This window comes from Antechinus flavipes, chromosome 2 (assembly GCF_016432865.1).
Source record: "Antechinus flavipes isolate AdamAnt ecotype Samford, QLD, Australia chromosome 2, AdamAnt_v2, whole genome shotgun sequence".
Taxonomy (NCBI): domain Eukaryota; kingdom Metazoa; phylum Chordata; class Mammalia; order Dasyuromorphia; family Dasyuridae; genus Antechinus; species Antechinus flavipes.
Window position 1 is genome coordinate 17,711,511 of NC_067399.1, and position 25,930 is coordinate 17,737,440.

General features: G+C 40.8%; 1 protein-coding gene across 1 annotated transcript in view; it reads right to left on the reverse strand.

Moving 5' to 3' along the window:
- Nucleotides 1-25,930, reverse strand: part of DOCK5 (dedicator of cytokinesis 5) — a 238,954-nt gene that overhangs the window by 47,614 nt on the left and 165,410 nt on the right. The window contains exons 22-30 of the mRNA XM_051974162.1: nt 25,628-25,762; nt 19,980-20,091; nt 18,165-18,235; nt 17,582-17,688; nt 13,364-13,500; nt 11,049-11,144; nt 8,150-8,248; nt 2,680-2,774; nt 1,198-1,276 (exon numbers count right to left, since the gene is read on the reverse strand). Of these exons, the coding sequence (XP_051830122.1) occupies nt 1,198-1,276; nt 2,680-2,774; nt 8,150-8,248; nt 11,049-11,144; nt 13,364-13,500; nt 17,582-17,688; nt 18,165-18,235; nt 19,980-20,091; nt 25,628-25,762 (931 nt within the window). The remainder of the gene's footprint in view (nt 1-1,197; nt 1,277-2,679; nt 2,775-8,149; nt 8,249-11,048; nt 11,145-13,363; nt 13,501-17,581; nt 17,689-18,164; nt 18,236-19,979; nt 20,092-25,627; nt 25,763-25,930) is intronic.

Sequence of the window (25,930 nt, forward strand, 5' to 3'; positions counted from 1 at the left end):
ATTCAGCGGGGAGATGGGGGTGGGAAAAGCAGAAAGCAAGTAATTAAGGGTCAGACTCAAACATGGCGGAAAGACACAAATGGAAACTCCATGAAGAAATCACTAAAGCCTTCTGTTCCTCGTAGGATCATCACCAATCTCCATGCTCTGTTGAAAGGGTTGAGATCCAGGGACCGAGACGTATAGTACCAGTTTGGTACAGGAGAATGTTGTCTACATTTGGACGTTTTTGAGTGAAAATTTTGGCACTCCTGGTTACCTGGGTGACTCAGCACCTCCTGGGGCTCAGTTTCCCATCTGAGAAATGGGGGTAGTGGGTTTGGAATGGATATTGTGAGGTCCTGCCCAGTTCTACGTCTATAATCCATGATCTCATTAATTAGATTGTGTGATGAACAATTCAGGGAAGGGAGGTACGTGGGAGCTCCCTATCCCAACCCATCCATCGATAGAGAAAAGCTGCTTATTGTTCAGAGAGGCTACTATAACTTGCAACCAACCAGCCAATCAGCAGGTATTTATCAAGCACCTACTATGTGCCAGTCACTGTACTAGGGGCCATTTATCAAGCACTTACTATGTGCTAATCGCTATACTAGGGGCTATTTATCAAGCACCTACTATGTGCCAATCACTGTACTAGGGGCTATTTATCAAGCATCTACTATGTGCCAATCACTGTACTAGGGGCTATTTATCAAGCACCTACTATGTGCCAATCACTGTACTAGGGGCTAGAGACACAAGTAAAAATGAGCAAACAACTCTTCTTTTCAAGGAGCTTACCTTCGAATGAAAGAGACAAGAAGAATATATAATAATGTAATGACATAATGCCATTAAATAAGGTAATAGATATCATTCAATACGATCTACTTTATGTCAAAATAATTTTAATAGTCATTAATACAACAGAGCATAGGCTAAAATAAAATATTAATCATTTTGCTTTAGAATTTGACAGGTGTAAATTCCCTCGGTTTTTCTAGAAGTCTAGGTCACAAGCCACCAAATCCAGTGGTCATTTCCTGCCCTGAAGGGGTGAGGTAAGTGGGTTTTCTAAGCTCAGAGAATGACCAAACAGAAGAATAGGCCCTCTGGATGTATAAAGACCATGGAAAGAGAATGTCTTCCAACAAAATGGCTTTCTTGGCCATGGTGCCAGATTAGGAATAATTTAGGGGAACAGTCTCTTACCTGGAGTTCAAAGCTTGCCTGGTCCATGAAGAGCTTTGTGAGAACTTCAGCAAAGAGGTTTATAGATCGCAGAAAAACCCTGGGGGAAGAAGCAGTCTTGTGAAGAAAGTACCCTTCCAGTCACTAGATTCCTTCCTCCCTTTCAGAAAAGAAGTCTTGGGTAGAATCATAGAACCTTTACGGTGGCAGGGACCTTAGACATTATGGAGTTTATGTCGTTTTATTTTTCAATAAGTCAACAAGCATCTATTAAGCACCTACTGTTTGCCAGGTACCGAGGATACAAAAATAGGAGTTTACAATCAAAGGATTTATGGTCTGATTTTCAAATGAGGAAACTGGGACCCTGAGAGATTAAATAATCAGCTAATAAATGGCAGGGGCAATCATTGTGACCCTTAGTCCTGGGTTTTTACAACTTTGGCTCTAAATTAATTTATGACTCTAATTAATTTATTGAAGTGGATGCCGCTGGTCATTGGATCATGGAAACTCTACGTAGGAATGGAGCCCAGAGATCATAGCAATCCTCTGACATTCAAAGGCCAGCTTGGTTGGTCTTGTAGAGAGACAGTTATACGTGGATGCCAGAAAGTTGTGGATTTGAATCCTGTGCTCTACACTTACCAACTGTGTGGCCATAAATCAGTCACTTAACGTTTCTCAGGCTCCCTTTTCTCATTTGCAAAATGAAGATGATGATAACAATAGCCATTGAACCTACTTAACCCACTGAAAAGCATAAAGGGCTCCACAAATAGTACCTATTAAAATGCTGTTCTGTCAGTTCATTCACATCCAACTCTTTGTGTCCCCATTTGGTGTTTTCTTGACAGAGATAATGGAGCAGTTGGCTATTTCCTTCTCCCCTCATTTGTTAGATGGGGAAACTGAGGCTCAGATCGAAGTGATTTGCCCAGAGTCAGACAACTAGCAAGTGTCTGAGCCTGAATTTGAACTCGGGAAGAGGAATCCTTCTGATTCTATTCTCCCCAGTGAGCCACCTAAAATAGGGCATTTACTAATCATCCAGTTCAGTAATTATTTCTTAAATGCAAATGGCAATTTCCAATCGCCAAAGATGCAAAGGAAAAATGAAGCCAGTTCCCACTGTTGGGTTTTTATTTTTAAGGGGAGGGAGTCAGAGGTCACAGAAATGTGATTTCTTTGGTGCAGTGATCTCTATCTTCTATCCAAGACTGATAACTGTTACCTATAATTTAAAGTCTTGAAGAGTCGTTTGGGGACGTTGAAAGTTTAAGTGGCTCGTCCAGAGTCACACAATCTGGATCGGAGATTGGATTTGAACAGGTTTCATTACACCTGAGTGCCTTTTGTTGAGGGACCCATCAGCCGACCTCGACTCATTCAATAGGTGATGGGATGGAGTGAGATCCCTGATGTCCAGCTCAGGCTTGACTCCATTGGACCACCATGACAAGAGCCCCAAGCACCTCTTCCTGGAGAATCTCCCACTTTTACCTGTTTTGCATCATATTCATGACCATCCAGTCCGGGGGATACACATTTTTCCCAATGAGATCCTTGAACATGATAAAGGTTTCCATCAAGAAGTCCTGCATAAAACACAGGCCAAGGAAAGTCAGAGGTTGTGGGTAATCTTAATGACAAAATTTGGCTTCAGAGAATTGAGGAAAATCACCTTCCTTCATCTTTTCATTATACAGGTAAAGGACTATGGGTAAGGAGTGAAACATATATATTCTCTTATAGTGAGATGTTTTATCTCATTGAATCAATCAAAAAGTGTTAAGTGCCTTCAGAGAGTGAACAGATAAGTATTAATCGGTACCGGATCAGGTGCAGGGCCAAAAAAACAGGCCCTGCCCTAAAGAGCTTATTATTATTATTTATTATTATTTTATATTATTATTTTTTGTTATTATTGTTGTGACCAGTGGGTAGGAATTCACTTTTTATTACTGAATCAGATGTTCACAGACTAAAAACACTAAAAGCCTAGACACAAAATGCACAGAAATCTTTTCGTTTAATTCTTAAATAGATGTAGATAAATTGCAGGTAGACTATTTTCCAGCTAGCAAAGTTGAGAGCTTATAGTCTAATGGAGGGGACAACAAGAACAGAAACAACAAAATAGAGAAAAGATGCTATGGCTAGGAAGGCTGGCCAGGACTTTCTCTAATTCTTTATGCTGAGTTGTGAAAGAAGCTGGGGATTCCCCATGAATCCCTGCTCCATGGCAGAGCATCTGGTCATGGAGGGACAGTCGGTGAAACAGCATGGAGCTGGGAGTCAGAGTATCATGTGTGATGGACAGCAAGAGACCGGTGTGAGTGTGCTGTCGGCTGGAGTGAGAGGAAAGTGTGAGACAATAGGAAAGGTGGGAAGGGATTGGAGGAAAAAAGGGATTTCATACTTAATCCTACAGGTAGGAGGGAGCCAATGGAGTTTATTGAGTAGGATAGTGACATAATCAGAGTCCTGTTTTAGCATGATCTTTGCTATAGGTGCAGTTCACAGAGGGGGAATGGGTATATTTGAATTATACTCATTTGAATATAATGGTAAATCTGAAAAATAGATGGGATTTTTTAAAGGCATCGATTAAAAAACAAAAAAGATCGTATTTAATTGATTTTTAATGTTGCTTTCTTCTGACCTACAGGTTTCTTCAGTACAAATTTCTCACAAATGTCATACATTGCTATTAGACTGCATTATGACAGTGTTGCACCATGGGAATTAGCTCCCTCCTCCCTGCAAAAAGGAGCACTAGCCCTCCAATCATAATAAGAGCTTACATGTCTATCTATAGTGTTTTGAAGGGGTTTTTACATAGAACAGGAGCTTGAGAGTCAGTTGGGGACCTCTAATCAAATGATGCACCGGTGAGGACATCAGAGGCCATTTGCTCTAAATAGGAGAGTTTCGGTGACTTGTTCAGGATCCTATGAAGAGTAAGTGGTTTGGGACTCAAACCCCAAGTGGGAACCACTGCGCCTCCTGCATGAGCTCATTGGAGAGAAGCTGGACAGAGTCCAGATGAAGGTAACCATGTAAAGTCTCAAAATCAACTCATCATCTCATGGATCGGACCTTAAGAGGCCATCTTCATTTGACAGATGAGGAAACTGAGGGCCGTAGAGGCCCTGATCCAATAGCTAGTGCCAGAATTTGAATCTAGGTCTAGTAATCTCCCGATTATGCTATTCGGAGGGTGGGTCAGCTCAATAAGCAAAGGCCTGGGAGGCTGAGCATGATTTTTTGTATTTTTTCAGTCATGTCTGATTCTCTGTGGCCCCACTGGGGGTACCATGATTTGCCATTTCCTTCTCCGGCTCATTTTACTGATGAGGAAACTGGGGGAAGTGACCTGCATGGGGTCATGTGGGTAGGAAGTATCTGAGGCGGGATGTGAAGATGGGAAATTGAGTCTTCCTGACTCCAGGTCTGCTGCTCTATCCCCTGAGCTACCTGACAATCTTCCAATATCTGAAGGGCTCTTGCAAGAACCTGACTCTGGAGGGAAGAGGAAAGGACAGGGGCTGCACAAGGACTGATTTCTGTTTAATGTCAGGAGAATCTTCCTAATAATGAGGAAGAATGACAGCAGTCAGGTGGTCAGATCCGGTGGCCACTAGGAGAAGGTGTGGATAAAGCACTGGGTTTTACCTGAATTCAAACCCCACTTCTTACTCATTTTGTGACACTGGGAAAGTCCTTTAGATTCCCTCACCTTCAGTTTCCACATCTGGAAAATGGGAACAATAATAACACCCATCTCCCGGGGTGGTTGTGAAGGTAAAATGAGGCAGCATGTAAAATACTTTATTAATCTTAAAATACTAATTTGTTAATGACAAATTAGTATATTTATTATGAACCTAAAATACCAAAATACGCCATTGACATCATTAAGGGCTAGAGCCTCTCCTTGTGAGAGAGACACTAAGAAGAAGTGAAACAGGCCGAGGGCAGGCAGCGGGACAGGGAATCATGGCGGCAGAGAGTCTCAATAACCCCCAAGGCAGCAGGACAACTGAGAAAGTTACCTGTTCCACAAGAGGCTTCATCAGTTTTACTATCCTCCACCTGAATACTCAATCATCAAGCATTAATTAAACACCTACTATGTGTCAGGCACAATGCTAGGCACCGGAGTTCCAAAGATAAAGCGGGGAACAGTCCCCTGGGACGGATTTATATAATATGGCTTGTAAAGTGCTTGGAGACTCACAAGTCAGGTACCCAATACTGGTAGCATTGTTCCCATTTTACAGACAAGGAAACTGACTCAGAGATATTACAAGCTAGTTATGCAGCAGAAGTGAGATTCGAACTCAAGTGATCCGTATTTTCTGTCCCTTGTTTTTGACATGGAAAAAAAGATCAGAGATCAGATCCAATAAATCCTTTGTATTTTAACAGAAGTGGAAAGCTATCACCAAAGTGTCCTGTAGGGGGCTACATTGCTCAACAAAAACGAACTGAAATCACCCTTTTTAGTGGCTCCCCTTAGTCACCTTCTGGGGAGGGAGATGGCAGCCCGATTGTGGGATCAGAGTCTGCGCAGGAGGCGAGCCCAGAGTCCAACCTGCTCACTTGACAGATGAGGAAACTGAGTCCCATGGAATTTAGGTCACTCACCCAAAGTCACATAGACATTAAGTCTCAGAGGTGGGATCTGAACTTAGGACCCCAAGTAGCCTCTCCCTTCCAGCCTTGTCCTTGGTGGAAGAAGCAAACCCCCCTGATGCCATCTCCAAGCAAGGAATCCAATTTCTTTGATCCAACTAGATAATTTATCTCAGTGACGGTTGTTTATTTGGTCATTCGTCAGTCAATGTTTGTTTCTTTGGGACCCCGTGGACCATCCTCTCTACAGGATTTTCTTGGCAATAAATGGTTTGCCATTTTTTCCTCCGATGGATTAAGGCAAACGGGTTACGTGACTTGCCTAGGGTCACACAGCTGGTAAATGTATGAGGCTGGATTTGAACTCAGGTGTTCCTGATTCCACGTCAAGCACTCTACCCACTGAACCATCTGGCTGCCCCTTTAGTTGGATGCAATAATCCCTTGGAATTTACTGCATGTTTTTGCATCATGCAATCAATCATGTCACCCCCCTTTTATAATCCTGCCCCAAACCAGACAGGCAAGATGCTGGAGGCTCTGGGGAGAGAAGCTGCGCTCCCCAGGCTCTCCGACCTCAACTGCTACAATTGCTCCCATGCCTTGGTCATCCTTATTCCCATAAGCACCTCACACCTGACCTGGACATTTCATTGCCTGCCTACCTGGGGGCTTTACAAAGGAAGCCCGACCCCCTTCCTCCTTCCTCCTTCTTCCCCATCATCTCTCTGACTCCTTCCCCAGCATCCTTCCTGGCTCTTCTCAGGTGCGCCTGCCACAGCCGATCTCCCAGCTCTCCTTCTCACACCATCGGATGATTGCTACTCTGCTACAGGCTGAGGCTTCCCAGTAAAATAGAAACTTCTCCACCAGGAGGAACGGCTGCGTCTTTCATTCTATCCCTCCAGCATCCAGCGCAGCGCCTGACATATTGGAGTACTTAAGGACTGCTTCTCCGACTGAGTCAAAGCTAGAAAGGAAGCCCCTGCTTGGACCAAAATATTCCTCACAGCACATTCCGTGGTGGGAAAGAACTGGAGATAAAGCAGATTCCCACTTCTTGGGGAATCACCAAAGCAGATGTTATAGGAACACAGATATATCCAATACTAGGAAAACTACGTGATGAATGAAGAAAAGCTCAGGAGGGTTTTCAGGATCTTTATCCTATTAAAAATGATTGCGGATCTCTCCAAAGCGTTTTTGTTTATCTGGATTATATTTATAGACATTTACCATATTGGAAATAAAAATATTTTGGAGTTTGTAGATCCTCTAAAAGGGTTTCAGAGATCCCCAGGATTCTCTAGATCATACTTTGAGAACCGCTGACTTATAGGAACTGATGCAGAGTGAATCAAACAGAACCAGGAAAACAATATACACAATGACAACAACAAGGAAACCGAAAAGAACTGTAAAACGAAACAAAAGGCAACGCTGTGTTTTCATACTTTCCGTGTTGGGTCCTTAAGGAGAGAGAGTAGGAAGTGTTTCTCTCTGTCATTTGTGGATGTAGCAGAATATAGGTGCAGAATACACACATATGTATACATATACATTTGTATATATGTAAATATATATGTGTGTATATATTATATATATATACTGGTATGCTCTTTGTGCTATATATGTGCACATGTATATAATATTTGCATATATATGTATATAGATTCTGCACCTATTTTTCTGTGGTATATGAAAATGTGCATGTATGTATATACATATATATACTTTGCAGCTATATTCTGATATATATGGAGGTGTATTATGTATTATGTGTGTATGTATATATTCTGAACTTATATTTTATGTGTATATATGTCCATGGAGATTGTGCCAATGTGCACGTATTCTGCATGTTAATATATGTGCATCTGTATGTGTATATAATCTGCTATGTCTGCAGACACAAGTATTGAATACATTTTCACACTCAGTGGATGCGCAGGTTACTTATGCTGAACAGCTTTTATTACCCTTTGCTAAGGAAGGAGGGAATATAGGAGATGTAAATGAAGATGATATGAAGACAAAAAGATCTAAATACAATTTTTTTTCTTTTTTGCTGAGGCAATTGGGGTTAAATGACTTGCCCAGGGTCACAAGCTAGGAAGTGTTAGGTGTCTGAATCCAGATTTGAACTCGGATCCTACTGACTTCAGGGCTGGTGCTCTAACCATTGTACCAACTACCTGTCTCTAAATAAAAATTTTAAAACAAAAAGATCTAAATACAAATTTTAAGAATGGGTGAAATGGCCTAGAAGCAAGGAGCTTCTGATTCCGGGATAGTGTTTCCTGCCTGGCAGGATAGGCTGATGACAACTTACAATGATATCCTGCCTGGTCTTGAAAGTGTTGATATAGTGGTTATAATGGAAATCTTCCATCTGCCGGAGGATGGCAGTCATGCAAGCCACAAAGCTGCCCTGGAAAAGAGAAAGGACCATTAACTGAGGTTTCACACATGAGGAGTCCCTCCCAGGATGCTTTGGGAAAACTTCACTGCCGTCAGACTGAGGACAATGGGATTCTACTCTAGAGGAAATGCGTTGGATGACTGGGCTCCGAGACAATGTGGTTCGGTTTGTGCTCAGGTCTTGAGAGGGTTGGCTCCTTTGTACCCCTCCCAGCAATAGGCTATCCTCTCGGTGGGCAGCTGACATGATGGGTACGCTACATTGGGTACACTACACTGGGATGGGTACACTACACTGGGTAGACCAACAATAAAGGCCATGAGCAGATGTCTGAAGCTACTGCTCTGAACCAGCTCTCTTTGCAAAAGTGATGGCCCATGGATCTTCAGATCCAGGTATCAGATATATTTGCAATTCCAAATTTGTCTTTTTCTCAAAGAATCCATCACTCTGTCGATTTCATTCTTTTTTTATGGCTCTCTATTTTCCTCTATCTCTATTTTATTATTTTATTTTTAAAAATTTTAATAGCTTTTTATTTACAAGTTATATGCATGGGTAATTTTACAGCATTGACAATTGCCAAACCTTTTATTCCAATTTTTCCCCTCCTTCCCCCCATCCCCTCCCCTAGATGGCAGGATGACCAATACATGTTCTCTATCTATCTCTAATTCTTCCTTCTGTTCCCCTCATCTAGCTTGACTAGAGATGTGACACATGTACCATGGAAGACTCTGTCCAGACAGAAATTAGGCATGGACCCACACTTAACACCACATACCAAGATAAGATCAAAATGGGTCTATGACCTAGGCATAAAGAACGAGATTATAAATAAATTAGAGGAACATAGAATAGTTTATCTCTCAGACTTGTGGAGGAGAAAGAAATTTGTGACCAAAGATGAACTAGAGACCATTACTGATCACAAAATAGAAAATTTTGATTACATCAAATTAAAAAGCCTTTGTACAAACAAAACTAATGCAAACAAGATTAGAAGGGAAGCAACAAACTGGGAAAACATCTTCACAGTTAAAGGTTCTGATAAAGGCCTCATTTCCAAAATATATAGAGAACTGACTCAAATTTATAAAAAATCAAGCCATTCTCCAGCTGATAAATGGTCAAAGGATATGAACAGACAATTTTCAGAGGATGAAATTGAAACTATTACCACTCATATGAAAGAGTGTTCCAAATCATTATTGATCAGAGAAATGCAAATTAAGAAAACTCTGAGATATCACTACACACCTGTCAGATTGGCTAAGATGACAGGAAAAAATAATGATGAATGTTGGAGGGGATGCGGGAAAACAGGGACACTGATGCATTGTTGGTGGAGTTGTGAATACATCCAGCCATTCTGGAGAGCAATCTGGAATTATGCCCAAAAAGTTATCAAATTGTGCATACCCTTTGATCCAGCAGTGTTTCTATTGGGCTTATATCCCAAAGAAATAGTAAAGAAGGGAAAGGGACCTATATGTGCCAAAATGTTTGTGGCAGCCCTGTTTGTAGTGGCTAGAAGCTGGAAATTGAATGGATGCCCATCCATTGGAGAATGGCTGGGTAAATTGTGGTATATGAATGTTATGGAATATTATTGTTCTGTAAGAAATGACCAGCAGGATGAATACAGAGAGGCCTGGCGAGACTTACATGAACTGATGCTAAGTGAAAGGAGCAGAACCAGGAGATCATTATACACTTCAACAATGATATTGTATGAGGACATATTTTGATGGAAGTGGATTTCTTTGACAAAGAGACCTAACTGAGTTTCAATGGATAAATGATGGACAGAAGCAGCTACACCCAAAGAAAGAACACTGGGAAACTAATGTGAGCTATCTGCATTTTTGTTTTTCTTCCCGGGTTATTTCTACCTTCTGAATCCAATTCTCCCTGTGCAACAAGAGAACTGTTCGGTTCTGCAAACATATATTGTATCCAGGATATACTGTAACCTATTTAACATGTAAAGGACTGTTTGCCATCTGGGGGAGGGGGTGGAGGGAGGGAGGGGAAAAATCAGAACAGAAGTGAGTGCAAGGGATAATGTTGTAAAAAAATTACCCTGGCATGGGTTCTGTCAATATAAAGTAATTATTAAATAAAAATTAAAAAAAAAAAAAAAAGAAGACTGTCCAGAGACAAAAAACCCCTGAGTGAACTCTGGAAACCCTTGGGAACAGCAGTGGGCAGGATGCAGACCGGGTAACCCAGGCCTTGGGGTTCTGAGATCCCTGGCAGTATGATCTGAGATGCCTGACAGGGCATCCCTGGAGATCTAGCGCTCTGAACCTCAAGGTTTCAGGGGGTTCTAATCCCAGAAAGGAAAGGCCAGAATAAGAACCCCAAGGCAAGATCAAGCAGAGGTCATCACTCCATGCAAAAGTGTGGCAGGGGGCAAAAGCTAGCCTGGGTGCAAAACCCTAATTCAGGAACAGAGCTAGATAAATGAGCAGAAAATACTGTTCAGAATGATTTTTTTTTCAAATTTGCAATTTTAAAAAATGCAAAAAAAAAAAAAAAAACAACCCAAACAAGTCAAGTTTTCTCTGAAGAGGTGACAAAAATCACCTCTCTGGAGACTCCCCTCTTTGCAGTAGTGAGGACTATGGGTATGCATGTCAGGATCTGTGGATGCTTTCAGTTGTTTTCCCTAATTTCTTTTAAAAATTCTTTCTTATGGGGGACAGCTGAAATGGTAGCGAGAGAAGCTCTATATTCAGAAATGAAAGTCATGTAGAAAAAGAAATCAACATAAATTGAAGAAATGTTTAAAAACGGTTCTCACTATGTGGGGAGATTGCCGGCTCATCCCAATCACTGTCCGATTGATCCTTCTCAACAGGCGCTCCATGATCAGCTGGATGTGCATCGAGGTAGGGCCCTGGGAGAGAAACACAAGCGAAGGTTGAGCATTTCACACCTGAAGTAGTGCCGTATCCCAGAGTGCTCTGCGTTCAACAGCCTCTTTCTAGCATCTCACTGACCTCTTCCCTTTAGAAAAAGAGACTGATAAAAAAAATCACAGCAAGGATTTAACTGAGTGGATGATGATGAATATGAGAACTGGAAAAACAGTCCTTTGTGAATACGTCGTAAAGCAGACAGCTTATTATTTATTCCTTCATTTATTCAAAAAATATTTCCCAGTTAACTACTACATGACCCCAACTTGTTAGTTATAGAATTAAGACTAGAAATCAAGTCCTCAGTTTAAATAGTGTTAGAGAACAGCTCAGTAAATAAAGTACTACAAAATCAAATCTAGTCTCAGACACTCAATATCTACTAGCTGTGTGACCCTGCAAGTCACTTAACGCCAACTGAATCTCAAAAAAAAAAATAATGTTGATTGTAATTTTTTATATGCTGGGTATATTTTATAGTCTATTGTTGTTCAGTTGTCCCTGACTCCTTGTGATTCCATTTGGGGTTTTCTTGGCAGGGAACTGGAAGGATTGGTCATTTCCTTCTCCAGTTCATTTTACAGATGAGGAAACTGAGGCAAGCAGGGTGAAGCGACTTGCCCAAGGTCACACGAGTGAGTGTCTGAGGCTGCATTTCAATTCAGATCTTCCTTTCTGCAGTCCCCATGCAACATGCATTACGGGGTCCCTAGTTACTCCTTAACGATCTATTAGCTTATAGTAATCAGTAGAGTAATCAACTCATTCTATAGGGCTTGGAGTATAACTTTGCATTTTGCACGAACTGGTTACAGTCACAAGCTACTGGCAAGTAGCCTCCTTTCTTTGTGTCTCAGTTTCTTTACTTACACCCTGAGGGGAGTGAATTAGAGCAGAAGGATCCCACTCTAATAAAAATACATCTCTGTGGGCAGCATATTGAGTTAGAAAACCGCAAATTAGCATTATCTGTGTTGCACTATATTTTTATTTGGTTCGCTAACCATTTCTAGGCAATTAGTGCAGTCCATCGCAAGGACTAGAATCAAAATTTATTCTGTCAAAATCTGGTTTAGTTAAGAAGCCTCTGGAGTTCTCTTTCCCAGAAGTATTTTTGTTACTTGTAGAGGCAATTGCCCAGGATTACACAGCAATTAAATGTCTAAAGCTGGATTTGAACTCAGATCCTTTTGACTGCAGCACCATTGCTCCATTTCCTGAGTCAATTACCGGTCCCACTAGAAGCAACCATTATGGTTTTCCTTTCTTTTCCACTTTCTAAACTTTATTTTTGTCACATATCTAGTCTATTCACGCCATCCCCAGCTTCCCCACATTAAAGTGTAAGCTCCTCCAGGGTAGGTCCTCCATTGGTTTTCTGTCTGGCACATGAACCTTGGGGGAGGCGATCTGAATTGCAAGGTTGCCCAAGAAGCTGCACCAGAGGGGCTCAAAGACGCTCTGGGCCCTTGGGTGGGGTTGAGCTGGTCTCTGCAGAGTTGCTGGGAGCTCCCTGTGCACACCACCAAGAGCTCACTGTGCACAACTCCAGGAGCTCTCCATGCACACCTCAGGAGCTCTCCATGCACACCACCAGGAGCTCTCCATGCCCAGCACCAGGAGCGCTCCTTGCACAGCACCAGGAACGCTCCATGCACAGCACCAGGAGCTCACTGTGCACACCTCCAGGAGCTCTCCATGCACAGCACCAGGAGCTCACCATGCACAGCACCAGGAGCTCTCCATGCCCAGCACCAGGAGCTCTCCATGCCTAACACCAGGAGTTCTCCATACACACTACCAGGAGCTCACTGTGCACACCTCCAGGAACTCTCCATGCACAGTACCAGGAGCTCTCCATGCACACCACCAGGAGCTCTCCATGCACACCACCAGGAGCTCTCCATGCACACCACCAGGAGCTCTCCATGCACAGTACCAGGAGCTCTCCATGCACAGTACCAGGAGCTCTACATGCATACCACCAGGAGCTCTCCATGCACAGTACCAGGAGCTCTCCATGCACAGCACCAGGAGCTCTCCATGCACACCACCAGGAGCTCTCCACGCACAGTACCAGGAGCTCTCCATGCACACCACCAGGAGCTCTCCATGCACAGCACCAGGAGCTCACTGTGCACACCTCTGGGAGCTGCTGGTGCACAGAGGACCAGAGCTGGGGCACCGGCCGACTCACCACATCCTTCCTGTCCAGCACCTCCAGGATGTTTCGGAGCAGCTGGGAGCTGGCCTCCAAATCAGGCTTGCTGCAGTTGTCATCGAGCTGGCCGCTGAGCTGGTCAATGAGCAGGGGCAGCAGGGCGTCTCTGCACTCTGAGGAAGGAAATGGGGACATCACGCGACCGCTAACTTGGAGCTTCTGGATCCCTGCAGGCTCTCTGCTCTCAGCCAAAACCAGAGTCCCTGCACAGGACCAGGCCCTCGCCAAGCCAGCTGGGCCGTCTTGGACAACCCCATCATGGATTAGCTATGGTCCTTCTCTTCCTTCTGTCCTTTTCCCAAATCCTTCCTCAATCTCTTTTCCCCCTTCTCTCTCATTTTTTCCTTTCTTTCCTCTCTTTTGTATCTTCTCTCTCCCTTCCTCAATCTTTTTTCCCCTTCTCTTTCACTTTTCCTTTCTTTCCTCTCTTCTATGTCTTCTCTCTCCCTTCCTCAATCTTTTTTCCCCCTTCGCTCTCATTTTTCCTTTCTTTCTTCTCTTCTGTGTCTTCTCTCTCCCTTCCTCAATATTTTCCCCCTTTTTCATTTTTCCTTTCTTTCCTCTCTTCTGTGTCTTCTCTCTCCCTTCCTCAATCTTTTTTTCCCCTTCTCTTTCATTTTTCCTTTCTTTCCTCTCTTCTATGTCTTCTCTCTCCTTTTATCCATCTTTTTCCCCTTCTCTCTCATTTTTCCTTTCTTTCCTCTCTTCTATGTCTTCTCTCTCCTTTTCTCCATCTTTTCCCCCTTCTCTTTCATTTTTCCTTTCTTTCCTCTCTTTTATGTCTTCTCTCTCTCTTCTTCTTTCTCACCCTCATTTCATTCCTCCTTTCTCTCTCACTCCTTCTCTCCCCCCCCAATTTGTGCTTAAAATAAAAACCACAACATCAAATTTCTGCAGAGAGGCAGTGAACCAAATCATAGGCTTGGAGTAAGGGGACAAATTCAAATTTTGCCTCAACTGATCACTAGTTAATCTAAGTGATCAATTTATATTAACTAACTAATCTAATCTAAAGGCCAATCATTAACCATGTTTGAACTTAGTCTTATCATCTACAAAATGGGGATAATTCTTCACATAACTTAATGTGTAAATACAGAAACATAATCAGAGAGCAAGGTGAATCTGGACTTTGTGACCCATGAAGACATGATCACTAGATGTTCAATATCCAAATTGAGTCCCATATAGGGAAAGTAACTTAAAGTCACATAATTCTTTTAAGTTTTATATAATTAATATAAAATAATTTAAACTAATATGTTAATGTATAATGTTATATGTGACAATGCAGAATAAGTCACAAAGCTCTTTTAAGTTTAATATAATTAATATAGAATAATATAAACTAATATGTTAATATAATATTATATGTGACATATATAATGCAGAATAATATGGAAAAGTAATTTAAGTCACATAGCTCTTTTAATAATAATATAATTAATATCAACTAATATGTTCATATATAATGTTATATATGACATCTATATATAATGCAGAATGATAAGGGAAAGCAACTTAAAGTCAATACCTCTTTTAAGTTTAATATAATTAATATAAACTAATATGTTAATATATAATGTTATATTTGACATGTATATATATAATGCAGAATGATAACGGAAAGCAACTTTAAGTCAATACCTCTTTTAAGTTTAATATAATTAATATAAACTAATATGTTAATGTATAATGTTATATTTGACATATATATAATGCAGAATGATAAGGGAAAGCAACTTTAAGTCAATACCTCTTTTAAGTTTAATATAATTAATATAAACTAATATGTTAATGTATAATGTTATATGTGACATATATAAAATGCAGAATGATTAGGGGAAATAACAAGTCTCAAAGCTTTTTAAGTTTAATATAATTAACATAAAATAATATAAACTAATATGTTAATGTATAATATTATATATGACACTATATATATAAAACGCAGAATGATAAGGGATATGTGACTTTAAGTTGCTTTTCCTCTTTTAAGTTAAATATAATTAAGATAAACTAATATGTTAATGTATAATATTATATATATATAAATAAAATGCACAATGATAAGGGAAAGCAACTTTAAGTCAATACCTCTTTTAAGTTTAACATAATTAATATAAACTAATATGTTAATGTATAATGTTATATATGACATATATAATGCAGAATATATATTAAAACTAAAGATGTTAATGTGATTAATACAAACTCAGGTTTGGGAATGTTGGAATTGGAATTTCCAGTCTAACCATCATTTGCGAACTGATTCCAAGTCCCAGTGGAAGAATTTATTTTTAACTTTGTATAAACTTAGGAGAATAAAGGGGATCATTATCTCCTTCTGGGAGTGTGGTGATCATTTGGGGATTCTACCCCCCAGTTGCAGCGTAACCTTCACCTGTTTTGGCTCCATGCTGAGCTCAGGGGTCACATTTGTAAGGCAGAAGGGAGGTCAGCCAGCAGGTAGCAAGGATAATCAGGCCTCCCAGGTGGTCTCGGCTGGACGCGGAAGAGCCAGGCTATTGCACTTCCCACCATCCCGCCTTCACACCTGCTCAGAGTCTATCTCAGGGACTTAATCCAGTTCATCCAAAGCAGAATCCAGCTCCAAGGCTGTCGCTTTCACTGCCTCAGTGGAGAATACCCTCAGACCTTGTACAGGGCTTGGGATATTAGAGCTTATAACAATTGGTACCGGTGTCTCCTTGTAGATTGTAACCAACTAAAGGCTGAAACTGCCCTTCATAAAACATTATCCTGCATAACGGTGAACTCAGAGCTCATGCAAATACCCAAGGCGTGTAATAAATGTTTGCAGAATTTGTGGTTACTTATAATTCAACAAAATTAAACCAAATAGAGCGAGCGCAAGCCAGACACTGGCACAAAATGAAGCAGCCTTGCCGTCCGTGAGCTTATACCAGCGGGAAAGTGCCTAGAGGCTCCCCACAGTCTGCCCCGGCCTTTCCATCATGCTGTGAGCAGGGGGAGGCTCTGGGAATATAGGAACTGGTGGTTGTTCCCAGAAGGACGATGCAAGCCCTGAGTGTTTGGGGAGCTACAGAGACTCAGGATCCGAGCTCAGCTTTCCCTCAAGAGCAGGTTCTCGAGGCATCTGTAAACATCTAGCAAGCACCATGCTGATTCTTCTGGGAGAAGGGTCGTGGGCTCCAGAAGGCTGGGCGGACATTGCACCCCTCACTGCCTGACTCTACGGGAATGACGTCTTGGACACACCCTTGACTTCCTTAATTCTGAGACACTATCGTTAATCTTTGATACCCCTCACTGAGCTCTGGACTAGTAAGGCCTCTAGAGACATTAGAATTTTCCCTAAACCATCACTCCCATAGGCAGAACATTCTCCCAGAAGGAATGGTAAAATTTAGCTCTTTCAGTAAAAACTTTGTCATTCTTGGCTCTTCGGATTTAAGGCAATTTCAATAGACTTGTGTTAGAAAGAGTCATCGACATCCAGAGAGAGAACTATGGAGACCAAATCTGGATCAAAGCAGAGTTTTTTCACCTATTTGTTGTTATTTTTTTCTTTCTCATATTTTTCCCCTTTTGATCTGATTTTTCTTGTGCAGCATAACAAATACATTTAGAAGAATTGCACGTTTAACCTATATAGGATTGCTTGCTATCTTGGGGAAGGGGGAAGGAGAAGAGAGAGGAGAGAAGTTGGAATACAAGTTTAGCAAGGTTTTACATGTATTAGGAAAAAGAAAAAAAAAAGAAACTTGGTCATTTCTGTCTATCTTCCGTTTTTAGCAAAGTGTCTGGTACACAAATGATCCAGATTTGTCTCAACATCCCAATTTTAAAGATGAGGAAACTGAGATCTAGAAAGGTGACTTGGAGGTTACATGGCTGGTCAATGCATAGTGATGGTTCTATATTTCAGAATCTCAGAAATGATAATGTGTCCTTCATTAGGAGGTTTTAGATCTGGAGCTAAGAAGTGACCTTAGAGACCATCATTCTCTATGTGAAGAAACTGAAGCACAAATTTAAGGCTAGAAAAGGACTTGGAGGTCACAGAGTCCAGCCCCCACATTTTTAAAGAGGAGGGAAGTGAGCAGGACAGGCTCCTACTTGGGCTATTGCCTAGGGTCACCAATGGCAGAGCTAGCCTTTGAACCAAATGCAGGGTTTTTTCCCAGGCTGAATCGGTGCAACACTCACCTGTCTGGTGGAAAAGGTGACTCTCCACTATCTTGGTCATGCAGTTCAGCTTCTGTCGGACAAGCTGGTTATCAGGGATGCTTTGGATGAATTTGCTGAAGAGGACGCTGCAAGGAGAACCAGATCCATCAGGGCTTCTCTGGCCCATCACCCTCCCACAGCTGCCCTGCCAGGGGCCAGCCTGGCTTTTCCCAGCCTCTCTAGGATTTTGGTTGATGGGGAGTCCATAAAGCAGAGGGGCAGTCTTCCCACAGGCTCAGAGAAATCTTTCTCTCTCTCACTCCTTCTCAAAACATCCCTTTCATCAGGAGCTTGCAATAGTCTGGTCCACCTTAATGGCCATGCTCCTGCCTCTAACGCCAAGATCCCGGATCTCCCTCGGCCCTTGGGCACACGGTCCCTACAGCTTTTCCTCAGGTAGGATATTCGTGGCCAGGGTGCATTTTTTTGGTCTATTTGGGGGTACACGTATGCATGTGTGCTCAGGGAGCCACTGGTCTGGTCAGTAATGAGACCATCCTCCGCCAGCCCCGGGACCATGTCTTATCCTGGCTACATCTGAATGACCAAATCCCTCCTTTACCTGAGTTCAACAGGATCAAACACCATCTTGACATCATTAATTATATTAGGAAGGTACTTCAGAGCCGCACCCTGCAGGAAAAGGAAGACATGGAAAGCTGGACCCGAACCAGTCCCCTCATTCTACAGATGAGGGAGGGTCAGAGGCCACAGAGAAGTGACTTGTCCACAGATAGTGAGGGGCTTGATCAAACTTCAAACCCGTGTTCCCCAATGACAAGTCCAGTGTTTAACTTGCTGCGAGAGAGATTCCCAAGAGAAAATCATGAGATCCGGGAAGTGTGGAATAGGTTCCAGGGACAGGTTTTTATTTTGAAAACAACATCCACAATATCAACAATAATGTCAATGGAGAGAATAATAGAAATAAAAGAACAAAATCTGAATTCCGTGAAATTAAAATGATCATTCTTAATCCCAAAGAAAACATGTGAAAAGCTATCTCCTTCCCATCTTTTTAGAAGTGGGTACAGAATATTGCATATAATGTCCCTCTTTTTCTTTTTCTTATAAGGAATTATCGCCTGGAAAAGAAAAGGGGGAATATATTGGGAAATGAAAAGAATAACAGGAATAAAAGAACAAAATCTGAATGCTGTTAAATTAGAATGATCATTCTTAATTCCAAAGAAAACATGTGAAAAGTTATCTCCCTCTCTCAACTTTTCAGAGGTGAGTACAGAATATTGCATATAATGTACCTCTTTTAAAAAAGATTCTTATAAGGAATTATCATCTAGAAAGGGAAAGGGGAAATAAATTGGGAAACATAGATGGTGTGAAAACAAAATATCAATAAACATATTTTAAAACTCCCAGACCAAAAAGCAAATAAACAAAAAGAAAAGCTGTTTAAAATTTAGGCTTAAGTAAGATGCTAGCATTCACTTTCCTAGGTTCTTCAATAAATTATAAAATAAGGGAATGCCTTTTGAGGTGCTTTCCAATCTGAAATCTATATGTGAATTTGAGGGACCCCACTGGGCCCTGGATCTCAAATAACCAACAAAGAATTAGAGTTTGATTTCTCCAAGCCATCAGCAACATTCCCCAGTGTTGGTCTTGGAGTCAGCAGAAAAAAAATTTTCTTTTTGGAAAAAGAAATTTCCTATTTATCCAAGGAAGATGTTAATTCTGGGACCTTTCAAAGAATGGCATCAAGAAAGAACTGGCACCAATGAGCTTCAAGTATAAAGTGCCAGGGCTCTCACAATCCTATTTTTTTTTAAACTCTTAAGAGAATTTTCTCCTTCTCTTTTGAACACTTCCCATTTTCCTTAATTTCTTGATTTCTGCATCTATTACTCATCTTTTTTTACTAGATTATGAACATCTCACAAGCTAATAAAGTGTCTTACTCATCTTGAAATTTCCCAAGTCATCAGCACACTGCTTTGCACATAGTAGGGACATAATCAGTGCTTGCTTGTTGAATGAATGATAGAGAAATGAATGAATGAATGAATGGGCAATGAATGAAAGCTGAATGGTAGCAATGACAGTTACAAATACTTGACTCTTTTGAAGGGGAGACTCTCCAGGAATAAGAGGACTATGTGTAATGGCACCCTTAACAATTGTCTTAATTTACATGTATCAACCAAGAAAGCAAAGGCATGTGGGCAAGTATATTTTATGTAAAACAGGTGCATGAAACACAAGAAGCATTGGGAAAATTATCCAGTCCTTTCCTCAAGCTCTCCTAGTGTACTAGAAATTTGACTTTTTTTGGCAAAAATAAAATAAAATAAAAATCGATCGCTAGACAACACACTCAGTCTCAAAGACAAGTTATGTCTGTGAATATCATACCAACCTTGATCTTAACAGCTTCTTCCAGGGGTCTGTCCATTAGATTATTAAAGGAGAGAAATAGACGGCGAATTGCATTGTTAAATTCATCCCCGTCTTCACTTTGACCATAAAATCTGAAGGAAAAAAAAGGAGAGAGAAAGGGAATAATTAAACTCAAATATAACCATATCCACAAATCTGGGGAGTGCCCACTACGTTATTGCTTATTCCACTTTAGGCAGAAAGCAAAAGGCAGATCTGGATTGGGAAGAGCTAAGTTCAAACCCAGCCTCAGATAATAGTGTGTTATTGTAAACAAGTTATTTAACTTCTGTCTGCCTCAGTTTCCTTATCTGTTGAAAGGAAGTAATAATAGCAAGTACCTTCTAGGGAAGTTGTCAAGATCAAATGAAATCATATTTGTAAGACATTTTGCCAGTCTTAAGAGTGATATGTAAGTTTTATCTCTTAATATGATTTTTTTAGATTTTATAAGCTATTTAATTTCTGTCTGCTTCAGTTTCCTCATCTGTAGAAAGGAGGTAATAATAGCAATTATCTTCCAGGAAGTTGTGAAGATCAAATGAAATCATATATGTAAGGCATTTTGCCAATCTTAGAGTACTATATAAATATATATTATATATATAAGCAAATATATAATATAAAAGGTATCTTTTAATATGATTCTTTCAGATTTTATAAGTTATTTAACCTCTATCTGCCTCAATTTTCACATTGGTAGAAAGGAGGTAATAATAGAATCTACCTTTCAGGGAAGTTGGGAAGATCAAAATGAAATCATATATATAAGACATTTTTACCAATCTTAGCGTACTATATAAGTTTCTTAATATGATTCTTTTAGATTTTACAGGATCTTTCTGAATAACTCCAAACAGTTAAAATCTGGAGGAAAGCAGGGAAATAATTTCATAACTGCTATATTATACACAGTCTCTAGTTGGGCAATCGTGGAATGGCAAACTATCAAATTCTGGGGACCCAGAGATGGTCCTTGCTCTAAAGGGACTTCCCACTAATGTGGATACATAACACATAAAAAGGGATTTAATTCAAGGCAGACGGAAGACCAGGGCATACTTAGTTTCACTTAGGTTCTAGAAAGGGAAATAGGGCATATGTCCAAGGTCCTCAGCATCTTAGGAAGCAATGGCAGGAGAGATAGTGATCCTACTAAGGATGCCACGGTCGGAATGGAGGAAGATAACTCTAGCAAGTGTGGAGGGGAGACAAAGGAGTTAGCTGAGAGAAGTGTCCAACACCTGGAAGGAAGTGTGCAATATGATAATGGGGCTAGGCTGGGAAAAAGGAAAGTCTGCTTTTTTTCCATGATGACATCTAGTAGTGCTGTTTTTATGGCCAGGCTTCCCCTTGGTGATTGAGGTGTTGAAGGGAAGGTTCCCAGATCCTAATCATAGCATCCCTGAATCTCAGTATTGGAAAACACTGGAGCCTGTACCTGCCCCACAATCCCACATCCCTACATCCCTACATCAACCACAATGAGATAGAGACATAGGCAGATGGATAGATACATATTCAGACAAATAGATGGATAGACAGACGGATGGATGAATGGATAGTTAGGAAGTTAGATAAATAGATGGCAAAAAGATAGATAGACACATAGATGGATAGACATATAATTGGATGGATAGATAGATTGATAGATAAATAGATGATAGATAGACATAGAGTTGGATGGGTAGATAAGTAGATAGATAAATAGATGACAAAAAGATAGACACATAGATGGATAGACATATAATTGGATGGATGGATAGGTAGAGAGATAAATAGATGACAGATAGACACATAGATAGACATATAGCTGGATGGATGGATAGATAGGTAGAGAGATAAATAGACGATAGACAGACACATAGATGGATAGACATATAGTTGGATGGATAGATAGGTAGAGAGATAAATAGATGACAGACACATAGATAGATAAACATATAGCTGGATGGATGGATGGATAGATAGGTAGAGAGATAAATAGACGATAGACAGACACATAGATGGATAGATATATAGTTGGATGGATGGATAGGTAGAGAGATAAATAGATGACAGACACATAGATAGATAAACATATAGCTGGATGGATGGATGGATAGGTAGAGAGATAAATAGACGATAGACAGACACATAGATGGATAGACATATAGTTGGATGGATAGATAGGTAGAGAGATAAATAGACGATAGACAGACACATAGATGGATAGATATATAGTTGGATGGATAGATAGGTAGAGAGATAAATAGATGACAGATAGACACATAGACATATAGCTGGATGGATGGATAGATAGGTAGATAAATAAATGATAGACACATAGATGGATAGACATATAACTGGATGGATAGATAGGTAGACAGATAAATAGATGATAGATAGACATATAGATGGATAGACATAGAGTTGGATGGCTAGATAGATAGATGGATAGGAAGATGGATGCATGGATGTATGGATCTGCAGAAAGACGAATTGGTGATAGAAAATACAGATAGAGAGATATCAGGGGAGATGTTTGTAACTTGCTTAGCCCACTGCCTGGCACAAGGTAGACAGGGTGATCTGAGATTAAGAAGCAAGTGATCAGAATTATTAGATGTGTTTCCTAGATCTGAGAATGGTATATTTCAACAAGGCCAGAGGAATAATAATGAGAACATCAGAATTAGAAATTCTAGAGGAAAAAGGACCCAGAGGATCTCAAAAAACAAAATTCTAATAATAAAATCTTAAGTGATCCTGATAAGCAAGGAAATGATGAGACAAACTGATGTGGTGGCCCAGGGGACAATATGACATCTTAGAAAAAACACATGGAAAAGATGAAAATAATTTCCCACAGCCAGCTTTGTATCCTTTGTGCCCAGCAGGCAATGCTGGCAGGAGAATTGAATCTTCAGGGCAGAGACTCTCTGTCCCCACAACTTGGCACAATGGCTTGGCACACAATAGGTGCTCAACAAATGCTCCTTGTATTGAATTGAATGGGTGAACAGAAACTAGAAGTATTTTCTCAGTAAGGTGAAAAGATCAAACGATCTTGACAAAAACACTGAAGGGACTGAGCAGGTAGTGGTGGTTTTTCAAAAGCTTAGTTAAAAGGAAGGAAAAGAGCTTCAGCTTGAGAAAGATGGTGCAAGATCTGGCAGAGAGAAGGCAGAACTGGTCAGTTTCTAAGGAGGATGCTTCGCAACCAAGAAACATTAAGCCAAACATAGTCAAGAGGGGATGGAGAGACAGGAAAGTTGAGGAGATAACAGAAGGCTGAGCTGTGGTAAATACGTTCCAGACTCTGGGTCAAGACTGATGTTAAAAATTATAGTTAGGTGATTTGGGGGTGGGGGGTAGGAGGAGGACAAAGACTGGAGGGGCTTGCGTTTCCTTTTCCAGGTCATTTTACAGATGAAGAAACAGAGGCAAACAAGGTGTAGTGACGTGTCCAGGATCGCCTGAGACCACATTTGAACTCAGGAAGATAAGTTTTTCTGACCCCAGATCCACTGCAGCACCACCTGTTTTCTTGAGTTAGGAAGTTCAAGCACCTACCTCTGCCAGGAAAGATCAAATGGACAATATTTCTAAAGGGTTTCACAAACTTCAAAGTTCCCCTTAAGTGCAAGATATTCTTCTTATTCTTATTACTTGGAAAGTGATGAAGAGAGAGAAAGAAAGAGAGAAAGAAAGTGAGAAAGGAAGGAAGGAAGGAAGGAAGAAAGAAAGAAGGAAAGAAAGAAGGAAGAAAGAAGGAAGGAAGGAAGGAAGGAAGAAGGAAGGAAGGAAGGAAGGAAGAAGGAAGGAAGGAAGAAGGAAGAAAGAAAGAAAGAAAGAAAGAAAGAAAGAAAGAAAGAAAGAAAGAAAGAAAGAAAGAAAGAAAGAAAGAAAGAAAGAAAGAAAGAAAGGAAGGACTTGTGACAGATCTGATTACATTGTTATAAGATACACAGCCTTAGATTTATGCAACACTCAGGATGCGATAAGTCATTACCATATTGGATCCACAAGAACCTTTTCTAAAGCCCTGCAGTCACCGACACAAACATGATTACGATTCTCATTTTACAGAAGAGAAATGAAACCCCTGAGAGGCTAAAAGAGTGGCCCGAGGGCCAGACTTCCTCCTCTGCGTTCTCCGTGACCTCATTTTTGCCACTCACTCTGAAGGAATTTGCAGGTGTGGTTGTGGAATGAGAATATTCGATATAGGAATTATTGAAAACAGCAGCGAGGACGTGGGAAAACGAAAGGAGGAAAAGGTGGATCTGGCAAGTATAGACTGGCGAGTGTGGGGTTCGCTCCTAGTGAAATTCTAGACCGGGAGGCGGAACAGACAATTTACAAGAACTCAGAAGGATTGCTAATTACCAGGTGCCGGCAGGGATTCATTATGAACACATTACATGGAATGAGTCTGGAAAGTTTGAATGCTAAGGTCACTTCTGGCCATCTTCCTGGGAGGCCTCAGCCTCTTCCCCACTACCTCCAGTTCAATGCACCATCATCCAATCCACCCCACCATGGTTTTTAGAAAGTCTGAGTTCACTGTTCCCCTTATGGCTCCACTCGCCATTCGCCAAATCCTCTCGGGCGGGCCAGCACTCTCCTTCTGGATCACTGTTCTTCTATTTGAGCCATTTGCTTTATTGGCATATAAGCTCCCCGGAGGAAGGGGCTAGTTCTCTTATGTATTTGCAGCCCCAGTTATGATGAATCAACAAGCATTGAAAAAGCATTGGTTATGTGCAGACTACTGGAGGAAACAACAACAAAAAAGGTTTCTTCTCTGAGAGCAGGATTCTTGCCCTCTAGGATCATATATTTTAATAGAAGGGAAGATAGGAGATAAGTGCCTGCTAGATAAAAAATTTCCCACTCATTCATTCATAGTGAATCAGGGGAAGGAAGGAAGGAAGAGAAAATGAAAGAAAGAAGAGAAAGGAAGGAAGGAAGGAAAATAAAAAGAAAGAAAGAGAAAATAAAATAAAAGGGAAAGAAAAAAGAAAAAAAAGAAAAGGGGAAGGAAGAAAAGTAATAAATAAAGAAAAAAGAGAGAAAAAGAAAAAAGAAAGAAAGAAAGAAAAAAGAAAGAAAAGAGAAAGGAAGAACGGAGAAATGGAAGGAGAGAGGGGAATAGGAAGGAAAGGAAGAAAGAAAGGAAGAAATTTAATAAACAATCAAGTAATCAATCAAGAAATCAAAGTCAATCATATTATAAAAAAATTATGATGATAGCAAATGACCGTGATATCATCTTTTCAAGCAGTAGTTCTCAAACTAACTGGGCCATGAAGGATAGGGAGTGACTTTGGCAGCCTAATGGGAGAGCTGGGAGTATCATGCGATTTCCCTTGAATATAAACATCTGCTTTTGTTGAATCCTTTGGATCTCCAGGGTTGTTGTTAAGGTTCACAGGCCCGTTTTGTTGTCGATATTTACCACACTAGGTGCGTAGGGCAGAACAAAATTAATATTAAGCAAAATCAAACATATTCTTTTATGGGCAACAGAGCATCTATGGGTGGGCCAGGAGGCCGGATTTCAGACTCCCGCTCTAAGATTCGAGCTTCCAGGCCCACATCGGCAGGCGCAAATCGCTGTAATTGGCAGGTACGATTCCTTACCTCAGGTACAGCACGCGAGACTGGACGATGAATCTGAAGAGGTACTTCAAGGCTTTCAGGGCTGCGAAAAGCAAATCTGTCTTGCTGGAGTCTTCAGCGTTCCCCACATAATGGTTCAGCACTTTAGTGAGTTTCCTTGGAGAGACAAGAAAAGAAAGAGAAAAAATACATATGAAAAAAACATGAGCCATCGGATAGGGGAAATCAGGACTCTCAAAATCTCCTACGGACCTTGGTATGAGTAAGCAAAAGCGAATTCAAGTTTTGTGACTCAGTTTACCAACCTGTAAAATTGGGCAGAGC